The sequence below is a fragment of the Thamnophis elegans genome, chromosome 14 (genome assembly GCF_009769535.1).
Source record: "Thamnophis elegans isolate rThaEle1 chromosome 14, rThaEle1.pri, whole genome shotgun sequence".
In the NCBI taxonomy this organism is placed as follows: domain Eukaryota; kingdom Metazoa; phylum Chordata; class Lepidosauria; order Squamata; family Colubridae; genus Thamnophis; species Thamnophis elegans.
Window position 1 is genome coordinate 37,436,306 of NC_045554.1, and position 21,976 is coordinate 37,458,281.

Below are 21,976 nucleotides of genomic sequence, written 5' to 3' on the forward strand. Positions count from 1 at the left end.
ATGCAGATGTGGCAGACTTTTGCAAACAGTGGTTTTTAGAGCCATCCACTTGGGCACTCTGCGAGAAACTAAGAGGGAGCACGCTGAGCGAGTAGAACTAATAGTCTACTTCAGGATGTATTATTGCCAGCACTATACGCTGTGATTGCACCAGGGAATGAATGCAGAATGTGAATATTGCTATAATAATAATGTACTAAATGCACATGCTACCTGACGCCTGATAATGTGGCCGTTGGCTACACATTTCAGTGAAACAATACAAAAATAGGTTTTTAGCCTGAAAATTGAAAGTTGAAATGGAAAGTACTTGGTGAAAGCACAAAAGCTTGATTTGCAACTCTTCTACTAATAGGCAACACTTCTCAATAACTCACAGAGGCGTTTGGATCAATCAGGATAGAGCTGGAAGGAACCTTGGAGGTCTTCTAGTCCAGCCCCCTGCTCAAACAGGAGACCTTATACCATCTCAAACAAGTGACTGTCCAGTCTCTTCTTAAAAACCTTCCACTGATGGAGCACCCACAACTTCTGAAGGCAAGCTCTTCCACTGGTTAATTGTCCTCACTGTTAGGAAGTTTCTCTTTAATTCCTGGGAAGGTGATTTTTTTCCACAGCTGCAGTTTTCTGGCTCAGACAGAGCAGAGAGCTCCATGCCATTCCTGGAAGAACAGCTGCACCAGGTTTTCAGGTTCCACCATAAAACCGCGGACGACAAAATCGCGGTCGACGAAAGCGCGCATTTGACGTCATCACAGCGCGACGAAAACATAAAGCGAAAAAATAAAGCGAAAACCTTACCCTAACCCCCCCAAACCTAACCCTAAACCTAACCCTAAACCTAACCCTTAACCTAACCCTAAATCTAACCCTAAACCTAACCGTTAACGTAACGCTAAACCTAACGCTAACCCTTAACCTAACACTAAACGTAACCCTAACGCTCTAAACCTAACCCTAACCCTTAACCTAACCCTAACCCTAACCCTAACCCTAACCCTTACCTTTATGTGAATCGGCTTGCTTTAATTTAATTTTTATTTCAATTTTTAATTTTTTTCGTCGCGCTGTGATGACGTCAAATGCGCGCTTTCGTCGATCGTGCTTTTGTGGACCCCGGTTTTGACGGGTCACGGGTTTTCAGTGTTGCAAACAAGCAGAGAAGTCATCATTTGGAGCATTTGAAGTTGATCAACAGGGCCTCTAAACTGGAAGAGGACATCTGCTGGGCCAGGCCAGGCTTTCATTTGGAGATGCTGGTGCCATATAAATTATGAAATAATAAATTAAGACATGATAGCAGGCTTCTAATAGAGTGGTACCTTGGACTCATTGTTAATTGGTTCCGGAAGGCGTGATGAGTACCAAACGAATTCTTCCTATAAAAAATAATGTAGTAAGTCATAAAGCAGCCGACACCGACAGGTTTTACCTTGTGCCGTGAATACTAAACAAACGACGAGTACCGGGACAAACTTTTCGCAACAAAATACATGGAGTAGCAAATCTGATGAGTTTCAAAGCAGCTGAGTACCAAGGTACTTCTGTATTTGAGAGACTGTCAGAAAGAAGAGGTATTTATCAAAGCACCTGAGGGCAGGACAAGGAGCGGCAGGTGGAAACTTATCAAGGAAAGAATCAACCTAGAACTAAGGAGAAATTTCCTGACGGTGAGAACAATTGATCATCCGAATGACTTGCCTCCAGAAGTTGTGAGGGCTTAATCACTGGAGGTTTTCAAGAAGAGATTGGACAGCCATTGGTCCATAATGGTGTAATGTGAAGGACTATGGTATATGGTCTCCTGCTTGAGCAAGGAGTTGGACTAGAAGACCTCCAAGGTCCGTTATAGAGCTGAGGTCGCGCAGTGGTTAGGGTGCGGTACTGCAGGCCACTTCAGCTGACTGTTATCTGCAATTCAGCGGTTCTAATCTCACTGGCTCAAGGTTGAGTCAGCCTTCCATCCTTCCGAAGTGGGTGAAATGAGGACCCAGACTGTGGGGGTGATATGCTGACTCTGTAAACCGCTTAGAGAGGGCTGAAGGCCCTATGAAGCGGTATATAAGTCTAACTGCTATTGCTATTGCTATTATAACTCTGTTTTTCTGTAATTCTATAAATTCTAGAGAGAGTATTTCTGGATATGCTTTGAGGCTTTCTTCCCCCTCTCTTTGTGTTCTTCACCTCTTTCAATCCTCAGAGTGGCACACCGCTCCTCCAGACCAAATGGTGCCAACTCATGCCATACCCAGAGACCCGAAAGCAGGGGGGGGGGGGTGCCAATTCCCAGGATGTCTAACCCTGAAATGGAGCAGAAAGCGAGTCTGGCATCCAGGAGAGATTTACAAACCACTCAGGATGGCTAATAAAAACAACCCTCCTCCTTTTAAAGGCACAGAGAGGCAGCCTGCTGGCAGCTATGAGGATGGACCAAGCCAGGAATTCCAGAAAGGCTGTGCAGAGAAGCTATTGTTTTCCCCAGGAAGTTATTTTTGGGTTCTTTGTTAAGGCCTTTTGTTTTCCAAGCTTCCATCTGTTGGCTGCTGCACTGGTCCAGAGGGACCAATTTGTAACTGAAATGAGACCTGCTTGACATGTTCTCCCAAAGGCACCTAGGTTTCAGCTTTGTGTATATCTTAAAGGTAAAGGTTTCCTTGCACATATGTGCTAGTCAGAGGTGGATTCCTCCCGGTTTGGAGCGGTTCGGCCAAATAGGTAATAACTCGGCGGTGCACACGCCCAAACTGGTTTTTTCAGCAGCACCGTAGGCGCCACAATCTTGTTTTTTGCTTCTGTGCATGCACTTGTAGTGTGCATCAAGTGCGCATGTGCACCTGAAGCACATCCATGAGCGAACTGACAGTAAAAGAATCCGGAACCCACCCCTAGTGCTAGTCGTTTCCAACTCTAAAGGGCGGTGCCCATCTCTGTTTCAAAGCCGAGGAGCCAGCGCTGTCCGAAGACGTCTCCGTGGTCATGTGGCCGGCATGACTAAACGCCGAAGGTGCATGGAACACTGTTACCTTCCCCCCAAAGGTGGTTCCTATTTTTTCGACTTGCATTTTTATATGCTTTCAAATCGTGACCCGTCAAAACCGCGCTCGACTAAACCGGGCCCGATTAAACCGCGTCGCTGACATCATCAACAGGGCGACAACAGCGAGCACGGAGAAAGAAGGGCGCTTTAAATAGCGCTTTGAAAGCAAGCCGATTCAACTTAAGGTAAGGGTTAGGTTAAGGGTTAGGGTTAGGGTTAGGTTTAGGGTTAGGTTTAGGATTAGGTTTAGGGGGGTTAGGTTTAGGTTTAGGGGTTAGGTTTAGGTTTAGGGGTTAATTTTAGGTTTAGGGTTTACAGCGTGCTTCTGTCTCCGCGCTGTTGTCGCCCTGTTGATGACATCAGCGATGCGGTTTAGTCAGGCGCGGTTTAGTCGAGCGCGGTTTTGTGGGTGAATCCTTTCAAATTGCTAGGTTGGCAGAAGCTGGGAGAAGTAACGGGAGCCTACTCCATTATGCGGCGCTAGGGATTCGAACCGCCGAACTGTCGACTTTTCTGATCGACAAGCCCAGCGTCTTAGCCACTGAACCACCACATCCCCATGTGTATATCTTACAATCAAGGAATGGGGGGGTTCTTTCTACATTCCCCCAGATTTTGGGGATCCCGAGCAACCACCTCCCTGCAGCCTCGTTTAAATTCATGTTAGTGTGCAATTTCTAAGAGGCTCTGACTGTATTCACACAACCTACTTAGCCAGGTAGACAAAACTAGGGGTCAGAAACTGGGCCACGCAAAGAAGCGGAGCCCCATCCGTGGGATGCAGGCAGCAATAGTGAAACCGTGTCCCCCTCCGGTCCACGCAAAAACTTCTCACCACGGAATCGGCCTCTGGTGCCCAAATGGTAGGGGACCACTGGACTAAACTTACCTTTGTGAGTTAATTCAGATCACCCCCTAAGCTTGGCTAGTTTCACGCTTGCTTATACTGAACGCAGGGCAACAATCCATTTGTTCTTTTGTGATCAAAAGTGTCACGAAAATCTGGTCATCTGAATTGTATCCAAAGTCTAACCTGGAAGGGCTGCCAGCTGCCCATGATGCTGTTGGCCCAGTGTTTCTTAACCTTAGCACAGGGGGTGAAATGCTACTGGCTCGGGCCAGTTCGCCCAAACCAGTAGCAAAAAATAATAATAATAATGCTACCAGTTCAGGCGATCTGGTATTTCCGAGGATCAACTGTGATGTGCAATTTATACCATGTTTCCCCGCAAAAAAGACAGGATCTTATTTTCTTTTGACCCCCGAAATAAGCACTTGCCTTATTTTCAGGGAGGTCTTATCATTTTTGAGGTGCAGGAGGCGGCGAGCGTGATCACCTCATGGCTGCTGCTGTGTTGCAATATTTTCAGGGAGGGCTTATTTCCAGGGGAGGGCTTATTTTAGCGCATGCGCTCAAAAGTCCAATTGGGCTTATTATCCGGGGAGGTCTTGTTTTCAGGGAAACAGAGTATTAGCTAGAATCATCGGATTTCCTGCTTTCGTGATAATCTAAATCATTTGACACAGCGGATTTCCCCCCTTGCTGTTCTACTTATTTTTGCAAGCGCACTTGGTAACAGGCTTGTCCTGTTTTGATGCTCTGCGCATACACGGAAGGTCCTGCGCACGCTCACATTGCTACCAATCCAGTAACAAAGATAAGTTGATTTCATCCCTACCTTAGCAGTTTTAAGATGTGTAGACTTCAACTCCCAGAAGTCCCCAGCCAGCTGGGAGTTGAAATCCAGATATCTTAAAGGTGCTGAGGTTGGGAATCGTTGTACCTTGTTTCCATTCTGCTTTGCCCAGGTCTCTTTTTTAGAAACAGATTCAATGCACCAGCTGCGTCCCTTGGCGTTGAGAGATCAGCCCACGGTTTCTCCTAGCAAATGATTCCCAGATTCCACTAGAACCACGATGGCCAACCTATGGCATGTGTGCCACAGGTGGCCCGTAGAACCTTCTCTGCAGGCACATCAGCCGTCGCCCCAGCCCAGCTTCCCCATGCAAGCACATGCGCCTCCCACCAGCCAGCTGGTCTTCGGGTATCTGCCACGCATGCACAGGCGGTGAGGCACAGCGGGGGACACACGCACGCATGCAGGGGTGGGGCATTTGGGGGGCTCACACAGCATCCCCTGGGGTCGTGTTTTGGTTTCCAGGTTGGTGCAGGAGGCCTCCTAGGCCCAAAATAGGGCATGGGGGGGATGCGTGGGCCCCTGAGTCCCATTTTGGCTTCCAGGTTGGTGCAAGAGGCCTTCCAGGGCCAAAACAGGGGGAACAGGGGAACGCGGGCACATGCGCAATGCGGCAGAGCACGGGGAGGGTGTTGCAAGCACATTGCATTATTCGACATGTGACAACCAAAAGATTAGCTATCACTGCACTAGAATCCAGCAACTGCATTCTCTTCCCCCCCACACACACTTTTTTTAAAACATAGCAATAGCAATAGCAGTTAGATTTATATACTGCTTCATAGGGCTTTCAGCCCTCTCTAAACGGTTTACAGAGTCAGCATATTGCCCCCAACAACAATCCGGGTCCTCATTTTACCCACCTCAGAAGGATGGAAGGCTGAGTCAACCCTGAGCCGGTGAGATTTGAACCGCCGAACTGCAGAGCTGCAGTCAGCTGAAGTAGCCTGCAGTGCTGCATTTAACCACTGCGCCACCTCGGCTCTATTGACTTCCCACTGAAATACTGTTTGCAACCGAGTCATTTACCTCCCCAGCCCTAAATAAATAAAGATAAACAGATAAGCCTCATCCAAGCCCCCAATCTCTTCCGTCAGCTCCCTTCTAATCTCTTTTATTGGCAGCGAAAAGGAGTCCCTTAAGTGGATCAAACCGGAGGAGGAAAACTACGTGTGATAAAAGATCACAGAGCTTGCTCTTTTTATCTGCGGCCATTTCGGAAAGCAAACCGGCTGCCAGAGAAAATTGTCTTCTTGCTGACGGGCCAATATTTTATTTAGCATGAAAGTGGAGGTTTTTTTATCCAGGGTTGACAAGTTTTATACGATTGAAGCTGAAACAGGAATGGAGGCTTCCTTAATGCAATCTATACCAGTGTTTCTCAACCTTAGCAACTTGAAGATGTCCGGACTTCAACTCCCAGAATTCCCCAGCCAGCGAATGCTGGCTGGGGAATTCTGGCAGTTGAAGTCCGGACATCTTCAAGTTGCCAAGGTTGAGAAACACTGATCTATACCATGTCAATGAGAATAGGAAGGGGCCTTGGAGGTCTTCTAGTCCAATCCCCTACTCAAACAGGAGACCCTACCATTTCAGACCAGTGGCTGTCCAATTTCTTCTTAAAATCTTCAGTGATGAAGCACCTACAACTTTTGGTTAATTGGTTAATTTGGTTAATTGTTCTCACTGATTGAAAGTTTCTCCTTAATTCCAGTTTGCCTCTCTCCCTCCATCAATGGTTAGTTTCCACCCATTGCTTCTTGTCTTGCCCTCCCTCTTCTTTGTGGCAGCCCCTCAAATACTGGAAGACTGCTATCATGTCACCCCTAGTCCTTCTTTTCATTAGACTAGCCATACCCAGTTCCTGCAACCGTTCTTCATACGTTTCATCTCCAGGCCTTTAATCATCCTAGCTGCTCTTCTCAGCCCTTTCCCCAAAGTCTCAACATCTTTTTTGTAACGCGATGACCAAAACTGGATGCAGTATTCCAGGTGTGCTCTTATTAAGGTTTTATAAAGAGCAGTACAGTGGTGGGTTTCAAAAATCGTTCGAACCTACTCTATGGGTGTGGCCTCCTTTGTGGGAGTGGCTTGCCACCCATGTGACCAGATATGAAGATGCCGACGACACTTGTCACAACCACCTTAAATTACCTCACACACAGCACTGGCATGCATAAGAATATGATGTAAACTTGTTTTTCAAAGGCATCTTTGGTTTGCGTTAAAACAACTTCAACACACGCAATGTTCTGATTGCACCACAAACACAGTAGTCATCCTTACCTTTCACAGAGGCACTGAGTTTTATAAATATGAGCATGATAGTGTAGAATAATCCTATCCAAGGACCAGTGGTGGGTTTCAAAAAAATTTGGAACCTCTTCTGTAGGTGTGGCCTGCTTTCCGGGTCCATTGGTGAAACCTCTTCTAACCGGTTCGGTAGATTTGACGAACCGGTTCTACCGAATAGGTGCGAACTGGTAAGAACCCACCTCTGGAGCAGTACTAATACTTCAAGGGATCCGATGGCTCAGTGGCTAAGACGCTGAGCTTTTCGATCAAAACAGTTGACAGTTCAGTGGTTCGAATCCCTAGCGCCGCGTAACGGAGTGAGCTCCCGTTACTTGTCCCAGCTTCTGCCAACCTAGCAGTTCGAAAGCACGTAAAAATGCGAGTAGAAAAATAGGAACCACCTTTGGTGGGAAGGTAACAGCTTTCCATGCTCCTTCTGCATTTAGTCATGCCAGCCACATGACTACAGAGACATCTTCGGGCAAGGCTGGCTGTTCGGCTTTGAAATAGAGATGAGCACCGCCCCCTAGAGTTGGGAACGAATAGCACATATGTGCAAGAGGAACTTTTATCTTTATCTTTTTACTAATACTTCACGTGAGTTTTACTAGCTCAGCTCTTCTGCTGATCCTGTCCTTTGATATGAATTATTTATTCATTGCATTTCTACCCTGCTTTTTTCTCTGAGGGCTTCAAAATCCATTAATTTGGAACACTGCAACAGCCCTGAACACAGATTAGTCTAAGAGACAATCAATGACTCAAATTCAGCCACCCAAATTTCATTCCTAGCCAACCCTTTAGCACCATGCTCTAATATCACTCAACTTAAAAGCTTAATATTATTATAATTCTCAATGCCTGCCATGCCATTTTTGCACCTTCCTACCTTGTCTGCTATAATTAATTATTACAAAATGCTGTGCACCCTTGATAGCATTTGATGAGCTCCAAAAGTTCATGACTTGTGTTTCTTGTCCCAGTGGAATACCCAAGACAAAAGTTTCAATGATTGGGAAATTCCAGAGATAGTGAGAAAGTATCCTATTAGACCGAAGGTGTCCAGCGTTGGCAATTTTAAAACGGGTGGACTTCAACTCCCAGAATTCCCCGCTCAGCATGTGCTAGATGGGGAATGCTGGGAGTTTGAAGTCCACAGGTCTTCTGGTTGTCAAGATTGGACATCCCTGTATTAGACTAAAAAGCATCAAAATGTACAATGAACCTTGAAGAGTGTTCGAAGACTTCAGTTAGTTCAGAATGCAGCCGCGCGAGCGATTGTGGGTGTACTTAGGTACACCCACGTTACACCTATCCTCCAGGAGCTGCACTGGCTGCCCATTGGTCTCCGGACACGCTTCAAGGTGCTAGTCGTTACTTTTAAAGCCCTACATGGCATTGGACCTGGCTACCTGAGAGACCGCCTCCTGCCAATTACCTCCCTTACACCGATTAGATCGCACAGATTAGGCCTTCTCCGGATTCCATCTGCCAGCCAATGTCGGCTGGCGACCCCCCGGGGGAGGGCCTTCTCTGTTGCAGCTCCGGCCCTCTGGAACGATCTTCTCGTTGAGATCCGGACCCTCACTACCCTTCCGGCCTTTAAAGCTGGCTGTTCCGGCAGGCCTGGGGCTGTTGAAGTATCCAGCCCCACTTTAAGTTATGAATGTTGCTGTAATTTTAAATTGTTGTATTGTCTTATATATTCCCCCTCCCTTTTTTATTGTAAGCCGCCCGGAGTCTTCCGAGAGTGGGCGGCATACAAAACTAATAAATACAAATACAAACCTAAATGGAGCCCTTTAAGCCTTTCAAGAGCCCAGAATCCCAACAGATGGAATTCAAGGTTGAACCACCACCGGGTGATTCTTTGTGGCTCTGACACTTTCACATTCTCCATTAGTCAGTGAATATTCTTGGGTGATGGAGGACTCCGTTGGCCATCAACTGCGTTGCTTGCTGAAGTGACCTAAAAGATGCAAAGCCAAGCTGGACCAACATTGGGGAGCTTGTTCAAATTATGTGCAACACTCTAATGGTGTTAGTTTCCAAAAAAAAGGTCACAGCTCAGTAGGCGCAAGACAAAGAGCACAACACGAGGTCTGCTGTGTTTAGGACACAAGCTAGACACACCACTCATAAGTGTGGGAGGTGAAGGTTTCAGTCTCACTGCTTTCGATCCAGTTGTTGTGTCATTTTCTTTTCTATTTTCAGTTGAGCTTTTGAAACATCCCATTCTTATTTCCTGCCTTTGTGATGTAGCTTTTTTTTAAAAAAAAGACTGCTATTTTTCTGGCCTTCATTCTTCCATTTTCTGGCCTTCATTCTTCCATTGTTCCCTTTGATGCTTTGTCTATTTTCCAGTCAACTTCACAAACTAACCTCTCTGAAATCTTGATCTAGTCCATTTCAGCATCGCTTCTGGTCAATTTCATGGGGAAATTGTCCTGATATAAATCTATCTATCTATGTGGTCACAAGGAATAATGTGTGTGTGTATGAGAGAGAGGGGAGGGGGAGGGGGAGGGATATGATAGATAGATAGATAGATAGATAGATAGATAGATAGATAGATAGATAGATGGATGGATGGATGGATGGATGGATGGATGGATGGATGGATGGATGGATGGATGGATGGATGGATTAGGTAGGTAGGTAGGTAGGTAGGTAGGTAGGTAGGTAGGTAGGTAGGTAGGTAGGTAGGTAGCAGAGGTGGGTTCCTACCAGTTCGTACCTATTCGGTAGAACCGGTTCATCAAATCTACCGGATCAGTTAGAAGAGGTTCCACCAGTGGACCCGAAAAGCAGGCCACACCTACAGAAGAGGTTCCAAACTTTTTTGAAACCCACCACTGCCCCACCCCCACACACAGAGACAGACAGACTGACACAGAGAGAGAAAGAGAAAGAAAGGAAGAAATAAATAAAGAAAAAAAGAAAAAAGAAAGAAAAAGAGTGAGAGAGAGATGAAAGAAAAAAAGAAAAAAGGAACAGAGAGACAAAAGGAAGGAAAGAGGAAAGAGAGAGAGAGAAAGAGAAAGAAAGAAAGAAAGAAAGAAAAAAGAAAGAAAGAAAGAAAGAAAAAAGAAAGAAAGAAAGAAAGAAAGAAAGAAACACATGGCTGGCAAGCCACTCCCACAAGGGATGCCACACCCACAGAGTAGTTCCAAAAATTTTGAAACCCACCACTGTAGGTAGGTAGGTAGGTAGGTAAGGGCTGGGGCTAGGATACATAATCATCAATATACACATAATCAATCTAGTCAATATCACAGTACAACACACAACTTCCTACTTTGATCTTCTCTACTCAAAAACAGCTTGCATGCTTTCCCTAGCAGCGCTCAAAAGCAAAAAGAAAATACCGTATATACTCGAGTATAGGCCGACCCGAATATAAGCCGAGGCACCTAATTTTACCACAAAAAACTGGAAAAGTTATTGACTCGAGTATAAGCCTAGGGTGGGAAATGCAGCAGCTACCGGTAAATTTAAAAAATAAAAATAGATACCAATAATGTTTTTGAATATTTATTTCAAAGAAAAACAGTAAACTAGCGGTGTATTCAATGAAATACTTCACTCACCTCATGATGCTGATGTCCCGCTGTGATGATGATGTCCCGTGCAGCCGCGGGAGCGATGTCCCGCCTCCTATGACACACGGCACAGTGATTCCTATCATTGGATCACTGTACCAGAGGAGGTGGGACATCGCTATGTGGCTGCTTGCCATAACAAGGAGGAGGTGGGACATCGTTGCAGAGCGGCAGGAGGGGGAGGAAGGGGAATCGTAAGACAGCCCTGCATTACTTAGAACGTGAGGAGGGGGGATGGTGCGATGCGCGCTGCGCGGCAAACTGACACAGAGGGAGGGGAAACTCACAGGGGCACTGGGCCATTCACGAGTGTCACCCAGCGGCATGGCCCCGCCCCTTTTTCTCCTCCATTTCGGGCAAATTTTTCACTGACTCGAGTATAAGCCGAGGCGGCTTTTTTCAGCCCAAAAAGTGGGCTGAAAAACTAGGCTTATACTCGAGTATATACAGTAGGATTATGACATACAGTAGAACCGCTGGTCACGAACGCTTCTGACCATGGCCAAATCGGGTTCTGACCCAAAAATTCACATTCCTCTCCCCCCACCCCCACCCCCGGTAGCCAATTTCCCATTCCGCACCATTTTTTTTGGAAGCACCAAATTTCCAAAATTAGGTTTGGGTCATGACTCATGACCAAATCGGTTTGCAACCAAAGTTATGGAATGAAGTATGGTCGTAACAGAGGTTCTACTGTACAACCACAATCAGAACTAGAATTTTGATTGCTAATCAAGGTGGTTTCTAAGAGGTGCATAGGACACAGTCTCCTGGTTTCTAGGACAGCTAGCTTCTTCACCATTACTGTGGATTTCACCTCCTTTTTACTTATTTCTTTCCCTATGAAACGTAGGACATTCACATGTTCTTAATTAAGCACAAGCATCATATATCATCCATGAGAATGTCTCCAAGGTATCTATTCTCCTTTGAAATTCTCTCTTGCCGACGTGAATAGAATATAATAGAATAGAGTAGAGTAGAATAGAGTAGAATAGAGTAGAATAGAGTAGAATAGAGTAGAATAGAGTAGAATAGAGTAGAATAGAGTAGAATAGAATAGAATAGAATAGAATAGAATAGAATAACAGAGTTGGGAAGGGACCTTGGAGGTCTTCTAGTCCAACCCCCTGCTTAGGCAGGAAACCTTACACCACTTCAGACAAATGGATATCCAACATCATCTTTAAAATGTCCAGTGTTGGAGAATTCACAACATCTGGAGGCAAGTTGTTCCACTGATTAATTGTTCTAACTGTCAGGAAATTTCTCCTTAGTTTTAAGTTGCTTCTCTCCTTGATTAGTTTCTCTCCATTGTTTCTTGTCCTGCCTTCAGGCGCTGTGGAAAATAGTTTGACTCCCTGTTCTTTGTGGCAACCCCTGAGATATTGGAAGACTGCTATCATGTCTCCCCTAGTCCTTCTTTTCATCAAACCAGACATATCCAATTCCAGCAACCAGTCTTCATATGTTTTAGCCTCCAGTCCTCTAATCATCTTTGTTGCTCTTCTCTGCACTCTTTCTAGAGTCGCCACATCTTTTCTACATCATGGTGACCAAAACTGAATGCTGTATTTCAAGGGTGGCCTTACCAAGGCATTGTAAAATGGTATTAACGCTTCACGTAATCTTGATTCTGTTCCTCTGTTTATGCATCCTAGAATTGTGTTGGCTTTTTTTGGCAGCTGCTGCACATTGCTGGCTCATATTTAAATGGTTGTCCACTAGGATTCCAAGATCCCTCTCACAGTTACTACTATTGAGCAAGGTACCACCTATACTGTACCTGTGCATTTCGTTTTTCTTGCCTAAATGTAGAAGCTTACTTTTTTCACCATTGAATGAGAATGACCAGAGGGGAAAAATGGAGGATTTCTCTGCCCTACAAGCATTTGATCCCCGCTAAGTAAATCTGTTTTATGTTACTAAGCCCCAAAAGTAATCATGGATCCAAACTAGCTCTGAACACTAGTTTGCCACCCAGATGCGTTTCTCTTCTTTCTAGAGCTGCCAATTTTTGAACTGGTCCCTGTAGGAAATTGTTATCCATCATGAATTTAATCCATCCTTATCCAATCCAGCCTTTGAATTGTATGGAGACAACATCTCCCAAAACTCACAGCAAGAAAGGCCAAGAACTCCAGGAATTGTAATCCCAATATGTATTGAAGGACACCAAATTGAGGAAGACCATATTAATCTAAGTTAGCTCAGGTTAGAGATGTAACTTTAATGTCCTGGTGTGGGAGATCAATGTTGGATGTAATGAAGTAGATTTTCCCTCTCCGAGGATGCTTTTATGCAGCTGCCACTTTCACTTCCCAAATCCTCACATCATTTGCAGAATTCCCTGCGATTATCCTTGAAAAGTTGAGACTTCTACAATAACCAATCAGGCTCCCAAAGAGGAACACATAGATGAGCAATGGGATAGCTGTGACCCAACAAAAGCGCGCACGACAAAAGCGCGCCGACAAAACCACGCCGCTAAAACCGCAACGTCATCAACGCGCCGACAACAGCGCGTTGACAGAAGGGCGATTTACAACAGCGCGTTAACAGAAGGGCAATTTAAGTTAAGGTAAGGGTTAGGTTTAGGGTTAGGTTTAGGGTTAGGTTTAGGTTTAGGGTTAGCGTAGGGTTAGCGTTAGGGTTAGGGTTAGCGTTAGGGTTAGCGTTAGGGTTAGCGTTAGGGTTAGCGTTAGGGTTAGAGTTAGGGTTAGGTTTACAGCGCCCTTCTGTCAGCACGCTGTTGTCGGTGCGATTCAGTGCTCATTCATTGGCGTGGTTCAGAACTCGCAGTTTTGTCACCGCGGTTTAGTGGGGGGCGCTTTTGTCGGTCACCCTTTTGTCGGTGAACCTGGGATAGCACCTCATCCTTTCCTTCTTTGGACTTCATTTATTTCTCCAGCGACATGACATGTCCCTGTTATAAAACTACATTCATAGCTAATCTTCTGTACCACTTCTGAGTAAGAAAGAATCTGTTCAGGTGCCTTGGTAACAACGGTTGCAATATTGATTCAGGAGTGGTGGAAAACGTCTGTGGAGAAGTGACCACAGAGGTATACTTGCCCATTATTGTCTAGGTTGTTAGATTGAATTATGAGAGCTGTAAACAGCTGGATTCTGTCTGTTTATTCTTAGTCACATTCCAATTTGTGCCACATCAAGAACTTCAGAAGCCATATCACACTGGCTGCGGTGAAACTAACTCCCAGAATATATGCTGGTTGGTTGGGTGATTGGTGGTTGATTGGTTGTTGGTTGGTTGATTGATTGGTTGGTTGGTTGGTTGTTGGTTGATTGGTTGATTAGTTGGTTGGTTAATGGTTGGTTGGTTGGTAGATTGATTGGCTGGAGAGAAGTCCAATCTTCATTTAGCCCTAAAACTCACTGGGGGATTAGACGTCACTAACCATCCTGTCCAATCTCATAATGTAGTTGTGAGGAGACCAGGAGAAATCACCCATGTCCTTAAGGTACTAGATGGAAGGTTGAACAGAAAGAAATATATCTGGCCCTGAACTCCCATTTCTCTGCTTCCAAATTTGCTGCTATCTTTCTACCAAGGATCATTTGGGAAAGCTACATCTTCTTCCTTCACCATCCAGCCTCAGTTGCGGACATGAATGCACAACGGGCAAGAGATACTGAAAGGAGTGATTCCACAGTTAGAAGGGACGATGAAGTTGAGAACTGGATGTTCTGTGCCTCAAGCAATTCTCACCTCTAAAATCTTAACTTGCTTATTTGCATGCTCATCTCTGAAATATATATATATACATGTAATTTGGTTCTCTTAATTCAGTCTCCAGGGAGATTCGATTTTGATTACAGCCCTATCTGGCTTTGGGCCAATCTGGAGATTAACAGAATCATTCCAAGCAATTTAATGTAGAAAACCAAAGGTTAGGTTTGGGGAGAACAGTAATGGGAGGTAGGGGAACGACAGTGATGGGATGGACTCACGGATACAGGCTTGCGGTGTGCTGCCTCTTCTGACAGGCCTGGTATGGGCTCAATTTAGGCTCTTGGGCCATGTTTATATCTAGAGAAAAAGAAAAAATTGGCTTCTAAGGAGAAACAGCGGAGCCAAACAAGAGCACAAGCAGGAGAGGACCAATTCTAGCAAAATAATAGCACTTAGACTTATATACCGCTTTATAGCCCTCTCTAAGCAGTTTACAGAGTCAGCCTCTTGCCCCCAACAATCTGGGTCCTCATTCTACCCATCTCCAAGGGATGGAAGGCTGAATCAACAGATTGAACTGCAGACTGTGGGCAGAGTCAGCCTGCAATACTACATTCTAAATTTGTACCACCATGGAGGAAAAGGAAGGAAGAGGAAGGAGGAGAATAGCAATAGCACTTAGACTCATATACCACTTCATAGGCTTTTACAGCCCTCTCTAAAAGCAGTTTACAGAGTCAGCCTCTTGCCCCCAACAATCTCGGGGTCCTCATTCTACCCACCTCCGAGGGATGGAAGGCTGAATCACCTTGAGCCAGTCAGGATCGAACTGCTGGCAGTCGGCAGAATTAACCTGCAATACTGCATTCTAGCCAATGCATCAGCAAGGCTCATGACCCTTTTGTCACCCACATGAAGAAGAGACGTTGAAGCTAAAATTTAGAAGGGAAACAAGCCATGGACATCTTTTCAACCTATCTGTGCTATTTATCAGCTTTGGACAGTGTCTGAAGACAGAATTAGACTCTCACTCAGGGACTGGCAGCATAGATGCAATTTAAGTATCATTTACCCCCTGGGGAGGCAAGATGCTCCTTTTGGGGGGATAAAAAAAGACCAGCTTGCTTCTTGTCCATCTAGCTTGCAAAGGATGTGTCAAGATTATTATTTTTTTCTGATACAGAATTATGTTTTGTTTGATAGAGAAAGGAAAGCGTTCTTTAGCTTCACTAAAAAGCCAAAATGCATTTCAAAGATGAAGTGCTTCCTTAACTAGGAACTGTAATTGGGGCTGCTTCCTATACTTACTCATATATATATATATTTATTAATGCCTGTTAGTCATTCCTGACTCTAGGGGGCGGTGGCTCATCTCCGTTTCAAAGCCAAAGAGCCAGCGCTGTCTGAAGACGTCTCATGGTCATGTGGCCACCATGACTAAACGCTGAAGGCGCACAGAACACTGTTACCGGTCCCACCAAAAGTGATTTCTGTTGGTTATTACCTTTAAAGCCCTGCATGGCTTAGGACCAGCATACTTGCGAGACTGCCTACTGCCACACTCCTCCCAACGGCCGGTAAGATCCCACAGGGTGGGCCTCCTGTCAGATGCTGTCGAGCCAGACATGTCGGCTGGCGGCTCCCCGGAGGAGAGCCTTCTCTGTGGCTGCTCCGACCCTTTGGAACGAACTACCCCCGAAATCCGGACCTCGCCCACTCTCATGGCCTTCAGAAAAAGCTGTCAAGACCTGGCTATTCTGGCAGGCCTGGGGCTGTTGACCCCAATGCTGAGGTCCAGCTCTGACTGAAACCAATGTATCTGTGTTGTTTTTAACTTGTCTATTTTATTTTTTATTTTCTTTTATTGTTTCCTCCCCTCGCTGTAAGCCGCGCTGGAGTCCCTCCGGGATTGGGCGGCCTATAACTAAAATTAAACTTGAAACTTGACTTCCTATTTTTCTACTTGCATTTTTACATGCTTTCAAACTTGTATATTTGGCCGAAAGCTGGGACAAGTAACAGGAGCTCACTCCGTTATGCGGTGCTATAGATTCGAAACCACTGAACTGCTGACCTTTCTGATCGACAACTCAGCATCTTAGCCACCTCCTATATTTATTATTACATGTATGTAGTATGTATGTAGTATGTATGTATGTATGTATGTATGTATATTTATATACCTACCTAGAGCGATAAGAACCTAGAGCAGTGTTTCTCAACCTTGGCAACTTGAAGATGTCCGGACGTCAACTCCAGAATTCCCCAGCAGCTGCTGGGGAATTCTGGGAGTTGAGTCCGGACATCTTCAAGTTGCCAAGGTTGAGAAACACTGATACTAGAACAATCAGTAGGACTCAGCTTTCAAGTCTGAGCATTCATGGGAATGCGAGAAGCCTAATACGCGAGACAAAAGTTTCCTTCCAAAATCTACTTCTATCTTTCTTCTTGTCCATTCCAGATGGATTCGCCACCCCCTCCAGCCATAAGGCACCCCCAGAATCTATTTCTGCTAGGAACCTTCTCCAGATAAACCATCGACTTCTGCTTGGGGTGCTACCCACTCCTGGCTCCCATCACTTCTGAAATGAGTTCTCTGCCTGTTTTCTTTTTGAAGATGTCCACAGTCGCAATTACAGATCATGCTCAGAGTCCTTTTATATCAAAAGGAATTGCTCTAACGCAGTGTTTCTCAACCGTTGGCAACTTGAAGATGTCTGGACTTCCCCCAGCATTCCGTGGCTGGGGAATTCTGGGAGTTGAAGTCCGAACATCTTCAAGTTGCCAAGGTTGAGAACACTGCTCTAACGGCAGATCAAGATCTTGATCTGTTAAGCTATTTGTGCTACCAGGGCCAGAGATGAGGGGGGGGGGTGGGGTCTTGTCTTCGTCCCTTGTTTGGGCAAAGGCTACTGTGCTACACAGATGCACTTGCCCGTGGTTACTGATCCAGCCCAATCTTCCATTGGAATAACAGTCACACACGAACTAGATCACCAACAGCCTCTTAGCTAAATATACTTGATTAGTACGCCCACAAGAACCGAGCCACTGAGAAAGGCAGAACTTCAGCAGATAATGGGAATGGCTAGACTGAAGCTTAAGAGGAAGAGGGCTATTTTTTTTTCCCCCCCAAACCACGCACTCACTCACTCACTCACATCCATCCTCGTGCCCATCCATGCCATGTTGCAAAAGATGCTGATTGCCTTCTGACCGCGATTCTTAAGCGCTTAGGTTAACAACCTTCCCTGGCTAGCTCTATCGATCATCTACCGTGTCCATTTCCTTGCCTCTCTGATCTAACTTTCATCCAACCCAAGAGCTGGTTAGAGAGAGAAGAAAAACAGAAGAGAGGGTGAGCAAATGCCATGCTTTGTTTCCAAGCAAGAAACAACAACACCCCCCCCCAAACACACACACACAACACACAGGTTATTCTGCATAACAAAGTGTAATACATCGATTTGTGTTGCCTTTCTTCAAATGTATCGGCTGCGTATCGTATCCAGAAGAAGGACAAGGCTGGTTAAATTTGGAAGCAGCCTTCCCTCCCTCTCTCCCTCGCCAAGGCTTAATTCTCTCCCTCCCTCCTTCTTCCCTGCCTGTTTTTCCCCTGATTGCCTCTGCCTTGGCAGCCAATTTGTGCCACCTTGTCTTGGGGGGGGGGGGGAAGCCCTACGTCCAACCCAATGAGCAAAATAGGGTTACTCACATCTCCAGCAGCCTTCTCTGCGGCCAAAAAGTGTCATGCCAGAGGGGGGGGGGAGGAAAGGAAGACCCAATCCAAGACCCGAGTCTGTCAGTCTCTCTCTCTCCAAGCCCCCAGCAAGGTTGGTGAGCAGCAGTTTTCTCCTTCCCCACCCCCACCCCCTTCTTCATGGAACAAATGGATCTCCAGCCTGAATACTGTACCAGAGGAATGTACCAACTGGCATGGTGAGGGGGGGGGATGCTAGACAGGAGGGGGAGGGGTCAGGCCAAGCAAACCATCTCCACATGATGGGCAGGGGAATTTTTGCAGCCTACAGTTTCCATCATGACGAGCCGCTCCTTATTATTGTGGGCATAGGATGATTTAGGCAGGGGGTGGGGAGGTCTTACAAGTAGCTGATGAGGGGTATCTGGGAAGGGAGGAGATCCAGAGGAGAGGAGAAAGAGGGGTTGCTATTCTCAAGCTCGCTATTTTTCTGCCTTTGGGGTGAGGTGGAGAGCAGATGCTCAGGAGAAATCCTGATTTTTCTGCACTCTGGGGGCCTCCAAGGAAATGCTTGCTCCAAGTGGTTGCTTCCCAATTTTCCTCCCGCATCTGTGTCCCTCTGGTGTGCTAAATTAGGGTTGTCCAACCTTGACAAGGGACTCAGGGGCTAAGATGCTGGTCTTGTCGATCAGAAATGTCGGCAATTTGGCGGTTCGAATCCCTAGCGCCCCTTAATGGAATGAGCTCCCGTTACTTGTCCCAGCTTCTGCCAACCTAGCAGTTCCAAAGCATGTAAAATGCAAGTAGAAAAAATAGGAACTACCTTTGGTGGGAAGGTAACAGCATTCTTTGCGCCTTCGGCATTTAGTCATGCCGGCACCATGACCATGGAGACTGCTTCGGACAGCACTGGCTCTTCGGCTTTGAAATGGAGATGAGCACCAGCCCCCTAGAGTTGGGAATGACTAACACGTATGTGCAAGGGAAACCTTTACCTTTAACCTTGACAACTTGAAGGCTTGTGGACTTCAACTCCACAATTGAAGTCCATAAGTCTTCAAGTTGCCAAGGTTGGACAACCCTATCCTAGACCTACGATTTGCAAAGTACCAGAGACCAGTATCACAAATCCAGAGGAACCTAACCCATGTTTAGAGATCCAGGTGAGCAAAATTGGCGTAATGTTCCAGGCAGAAGGACAGGTTTGATAGGGTTAGCCTAGCTAGCTAATCTGCAGAATGCCAGACCACCAGAAGGTGGCAGTAAGTACCTGTAGATATGGAAACATGTCCCTCTCTTCTGCCATCTCATGGCCAGTTGGATTTTGGCAGCCTAGGGATTGACCACACCTACCGTAGCTTAACATTCCTCCACATTGATAACGTTCTTCTCAAGGCTCCTCCACAGAAGAATTCTGCTCGGGTTTCTTGGTGTAGATGTTCTCCCGTAGAAGATCTACCTTCTCAGGAGAAATGCTGGCTCTGAAATCTTTATTTTTAAGGTGGACAAGCTTGAAGTCTTTTTAGCTCTTGTGACTCTAATTCTCCATCTTCTGGCTCTTCATCTTCTCAGCAGGCTGGGCAGTCCTTCAGAAATGGCGAAGAAGAGGTCCCAACATCCCTCTTTGAGACAGAGGGACGTGTCATTCAGAGAAGGAGACCGCTGTAGGAAGTTAGCACCATCCCTCTCCTAGAAAAACGAAATATTTTAGGCAATATTAAAAGGGAAGAATATTTCTCCTAAAAGGGATACAGAAATTCAGCCCACCACCACCTTTGTCAATGGGCCATTGTGGGAAGTAAATTTTCTCAGGTTATAACAGTGGTGAGGATCCTTTTGAGCCGTGGGAGTATCAAATATGCATAGTAACCTGTTGTGGCCCGGCAGGAGCCATTGCAGCTGCCACCAGACTCCGACAGCGAGGGGCCCTATGAGTCAGCCCTGGAGGATGTGGAGGACCCTGGACAGGGTTCCGACTCCGAGCAGGGCGCAGAGAGACTGGTTGGCCACCAGGTGGCACCTGAGCCTTGGATCAGTGGGGAGGAGACAAGAGAGAGTGATCCAGAGACCAACAGCGAGTTGTTCCAGGATGCACGCCATCGAAGGGCTACTCGGCGTCAAGCACAATTACAATTACAGGAGGTAATTACGCTCAGCTGATGATCATTAAGCTTCTCTCCAGACTATAAAAGAGACTGCTTGTGCCACACCCTTCTTGCAGAAGTCAACGCTTGGACTAAAGAGGAATTAATTTGGCAGGCTGGATTGCTGCCAGAGTTAGTCTGAATTTCTGCCAAGGTGTCGGACTTGCTGCCAAGGTCCTTACCTGTTTGTTTATTTGGCTTTCAGCCACCGAGATTCTGGTCTTGTTATTAAAGGACATTCCATTTTACGCTTGTCTCGGCTTTCATTACTGGATGGAGGAGGGGGTCAGAACAGTAACCATAATATACATAACCAGTGAGAAAAGTCCAATTTTATCAGAAGATAAATAGATAAGATTGCTATGCTCTGTCACTCAAGTAGGAGCTTTGGAGGGAATTCCAAGAAATATGGTGCCAGAAACTGATGTTTTGCTCTGTATCACATAAGCTTCCTTTATTGATTTTACTAAAATTTATGTTTTTAAATGCATTAGATGCAGAGATGGGTTCCTACCAGTTCGCACCTATTCGGTAGAACCAGTTCGTCAAATCTACCAAACCGGTTAGAAGAGGTCCCACCAGTGGACCCGGAAAGCAGACCACACCTACAGAAGAGGTTCCAAAATTTTTTGAAACCCACCACTGGTCCTTGGATATGCTTATTCTACACTATCATGCTCATATTTATAAAACTCAGTGCCTCTGTGAAAGGTAAGGATGACTACTGGGTTTGTGGTGCAATCAGAACATTGCGTGTGTTGAAGTTGTTTTAACGCAAACCAAAGATGCCTTTTAAAAAACAAGTGTTTTTATGCATGCCAGTGCTGTGTGTGAGGTAATTAAGGTGGTTCTGACAAGTGTCGTCGGCATCTTCATATCCGGTCCCATGGGCGGCAAGCCACTCCCATCCGGTCACATGGGCGGCAAGCCACTCCCACAAAGGAGGCCACACCCACAGAGTAGGTTCGAACAATTTTTGAAACCCACCACTGATTAGATGGCAACGGGAGCTTGGTGGGAACCAAAAAATAGGTGTGTTGGAGCTTACAGGATCCACATTTTGCTATAGTTTTATGGTGGGTTAATCCCTAAATATTGTCCCTCCCACAGTTTCCATTCCTCTCCCTAATTTTTCATATTATGCCTGAAAATGACGGGCATTTCCTTGTGGGTGTAATGAGCAGGAAAAGGGGAAACTGCAAAATTATTGAATCGCCTATTTGTTTTTTTGTTATTTTAAAGACCAAAATAAAGAATTAAGCCTATATAGCACAATATATAAAGCGCTAGGGACGCGGTGGCTCAGTGGCTAAGATGCTCAGCTTGTCGATCAGAAAGGTCAGCAGGTCAGCGGTTTGAATTCCTAGCGCCGCATAACAGAGTGAGCTCCCCGTTACTTGTCCCAGCTTCTGCCACCTAGCAGTTCAAAAGCAAGTAAAAATGCAAGTAGAAAAATAGGAACCACCTTTGGTGGGAAAGGTAACAGCATTCCGTGTGCCTTCAGAGTTTAGTCATGCCAGCTGCAGGACCACGGACAGCACTGGCTCTTCGGCTTTGAACGGAGGTGAGCGCTGCCCCCTAGAGGCAGGACAAACTAGCACATAGGTACAAGGGGAACCTTTACTTTTACCTATAAAAGGACTAAAGTTTTAGGTTTACCTAACTGTAAATTAATATAATCCTATTCTGCTATACCGTAGCCTATTAAGATAGTAAAACAATGTAATAATTGTTTAAATGTTAGATTGTTTTCAAAGGTATCCTAGATGGACCTAATTAAAAACAGATTATTGTACACACAAGATCT

At 45.7% G+C, this 21,976-nt stretch overlaps 1 protein-coding gene across 1 annotated transcript in view; it reads right to left on the reverse strand.

Annotated features, from left to right (window-relative positions):
* The window catches only part of LOC116518009 (heterogeneous nuclear ribonucleoprotein C-like), a 29,977-nt gene extending 15,301 nt beyond the window's left edge, over positions 1 to 14,676 (reverse strand). The window contains exon 1 of the mRNA XM_032231216.1: positions 14,604 to 14,676. Coding sequence (XP_032087107.1) covers positions 14,604 to 14,674 — 71 coding nt within the window. The 5' untranslated portion in view covers positions 14,675 to 14,676. The remainder of the gene's footprint in view (positions 1 to 14,603) is intronic.
* Positions 14,677 to 21,976: the final 7,300 nt, after the last annotated feature.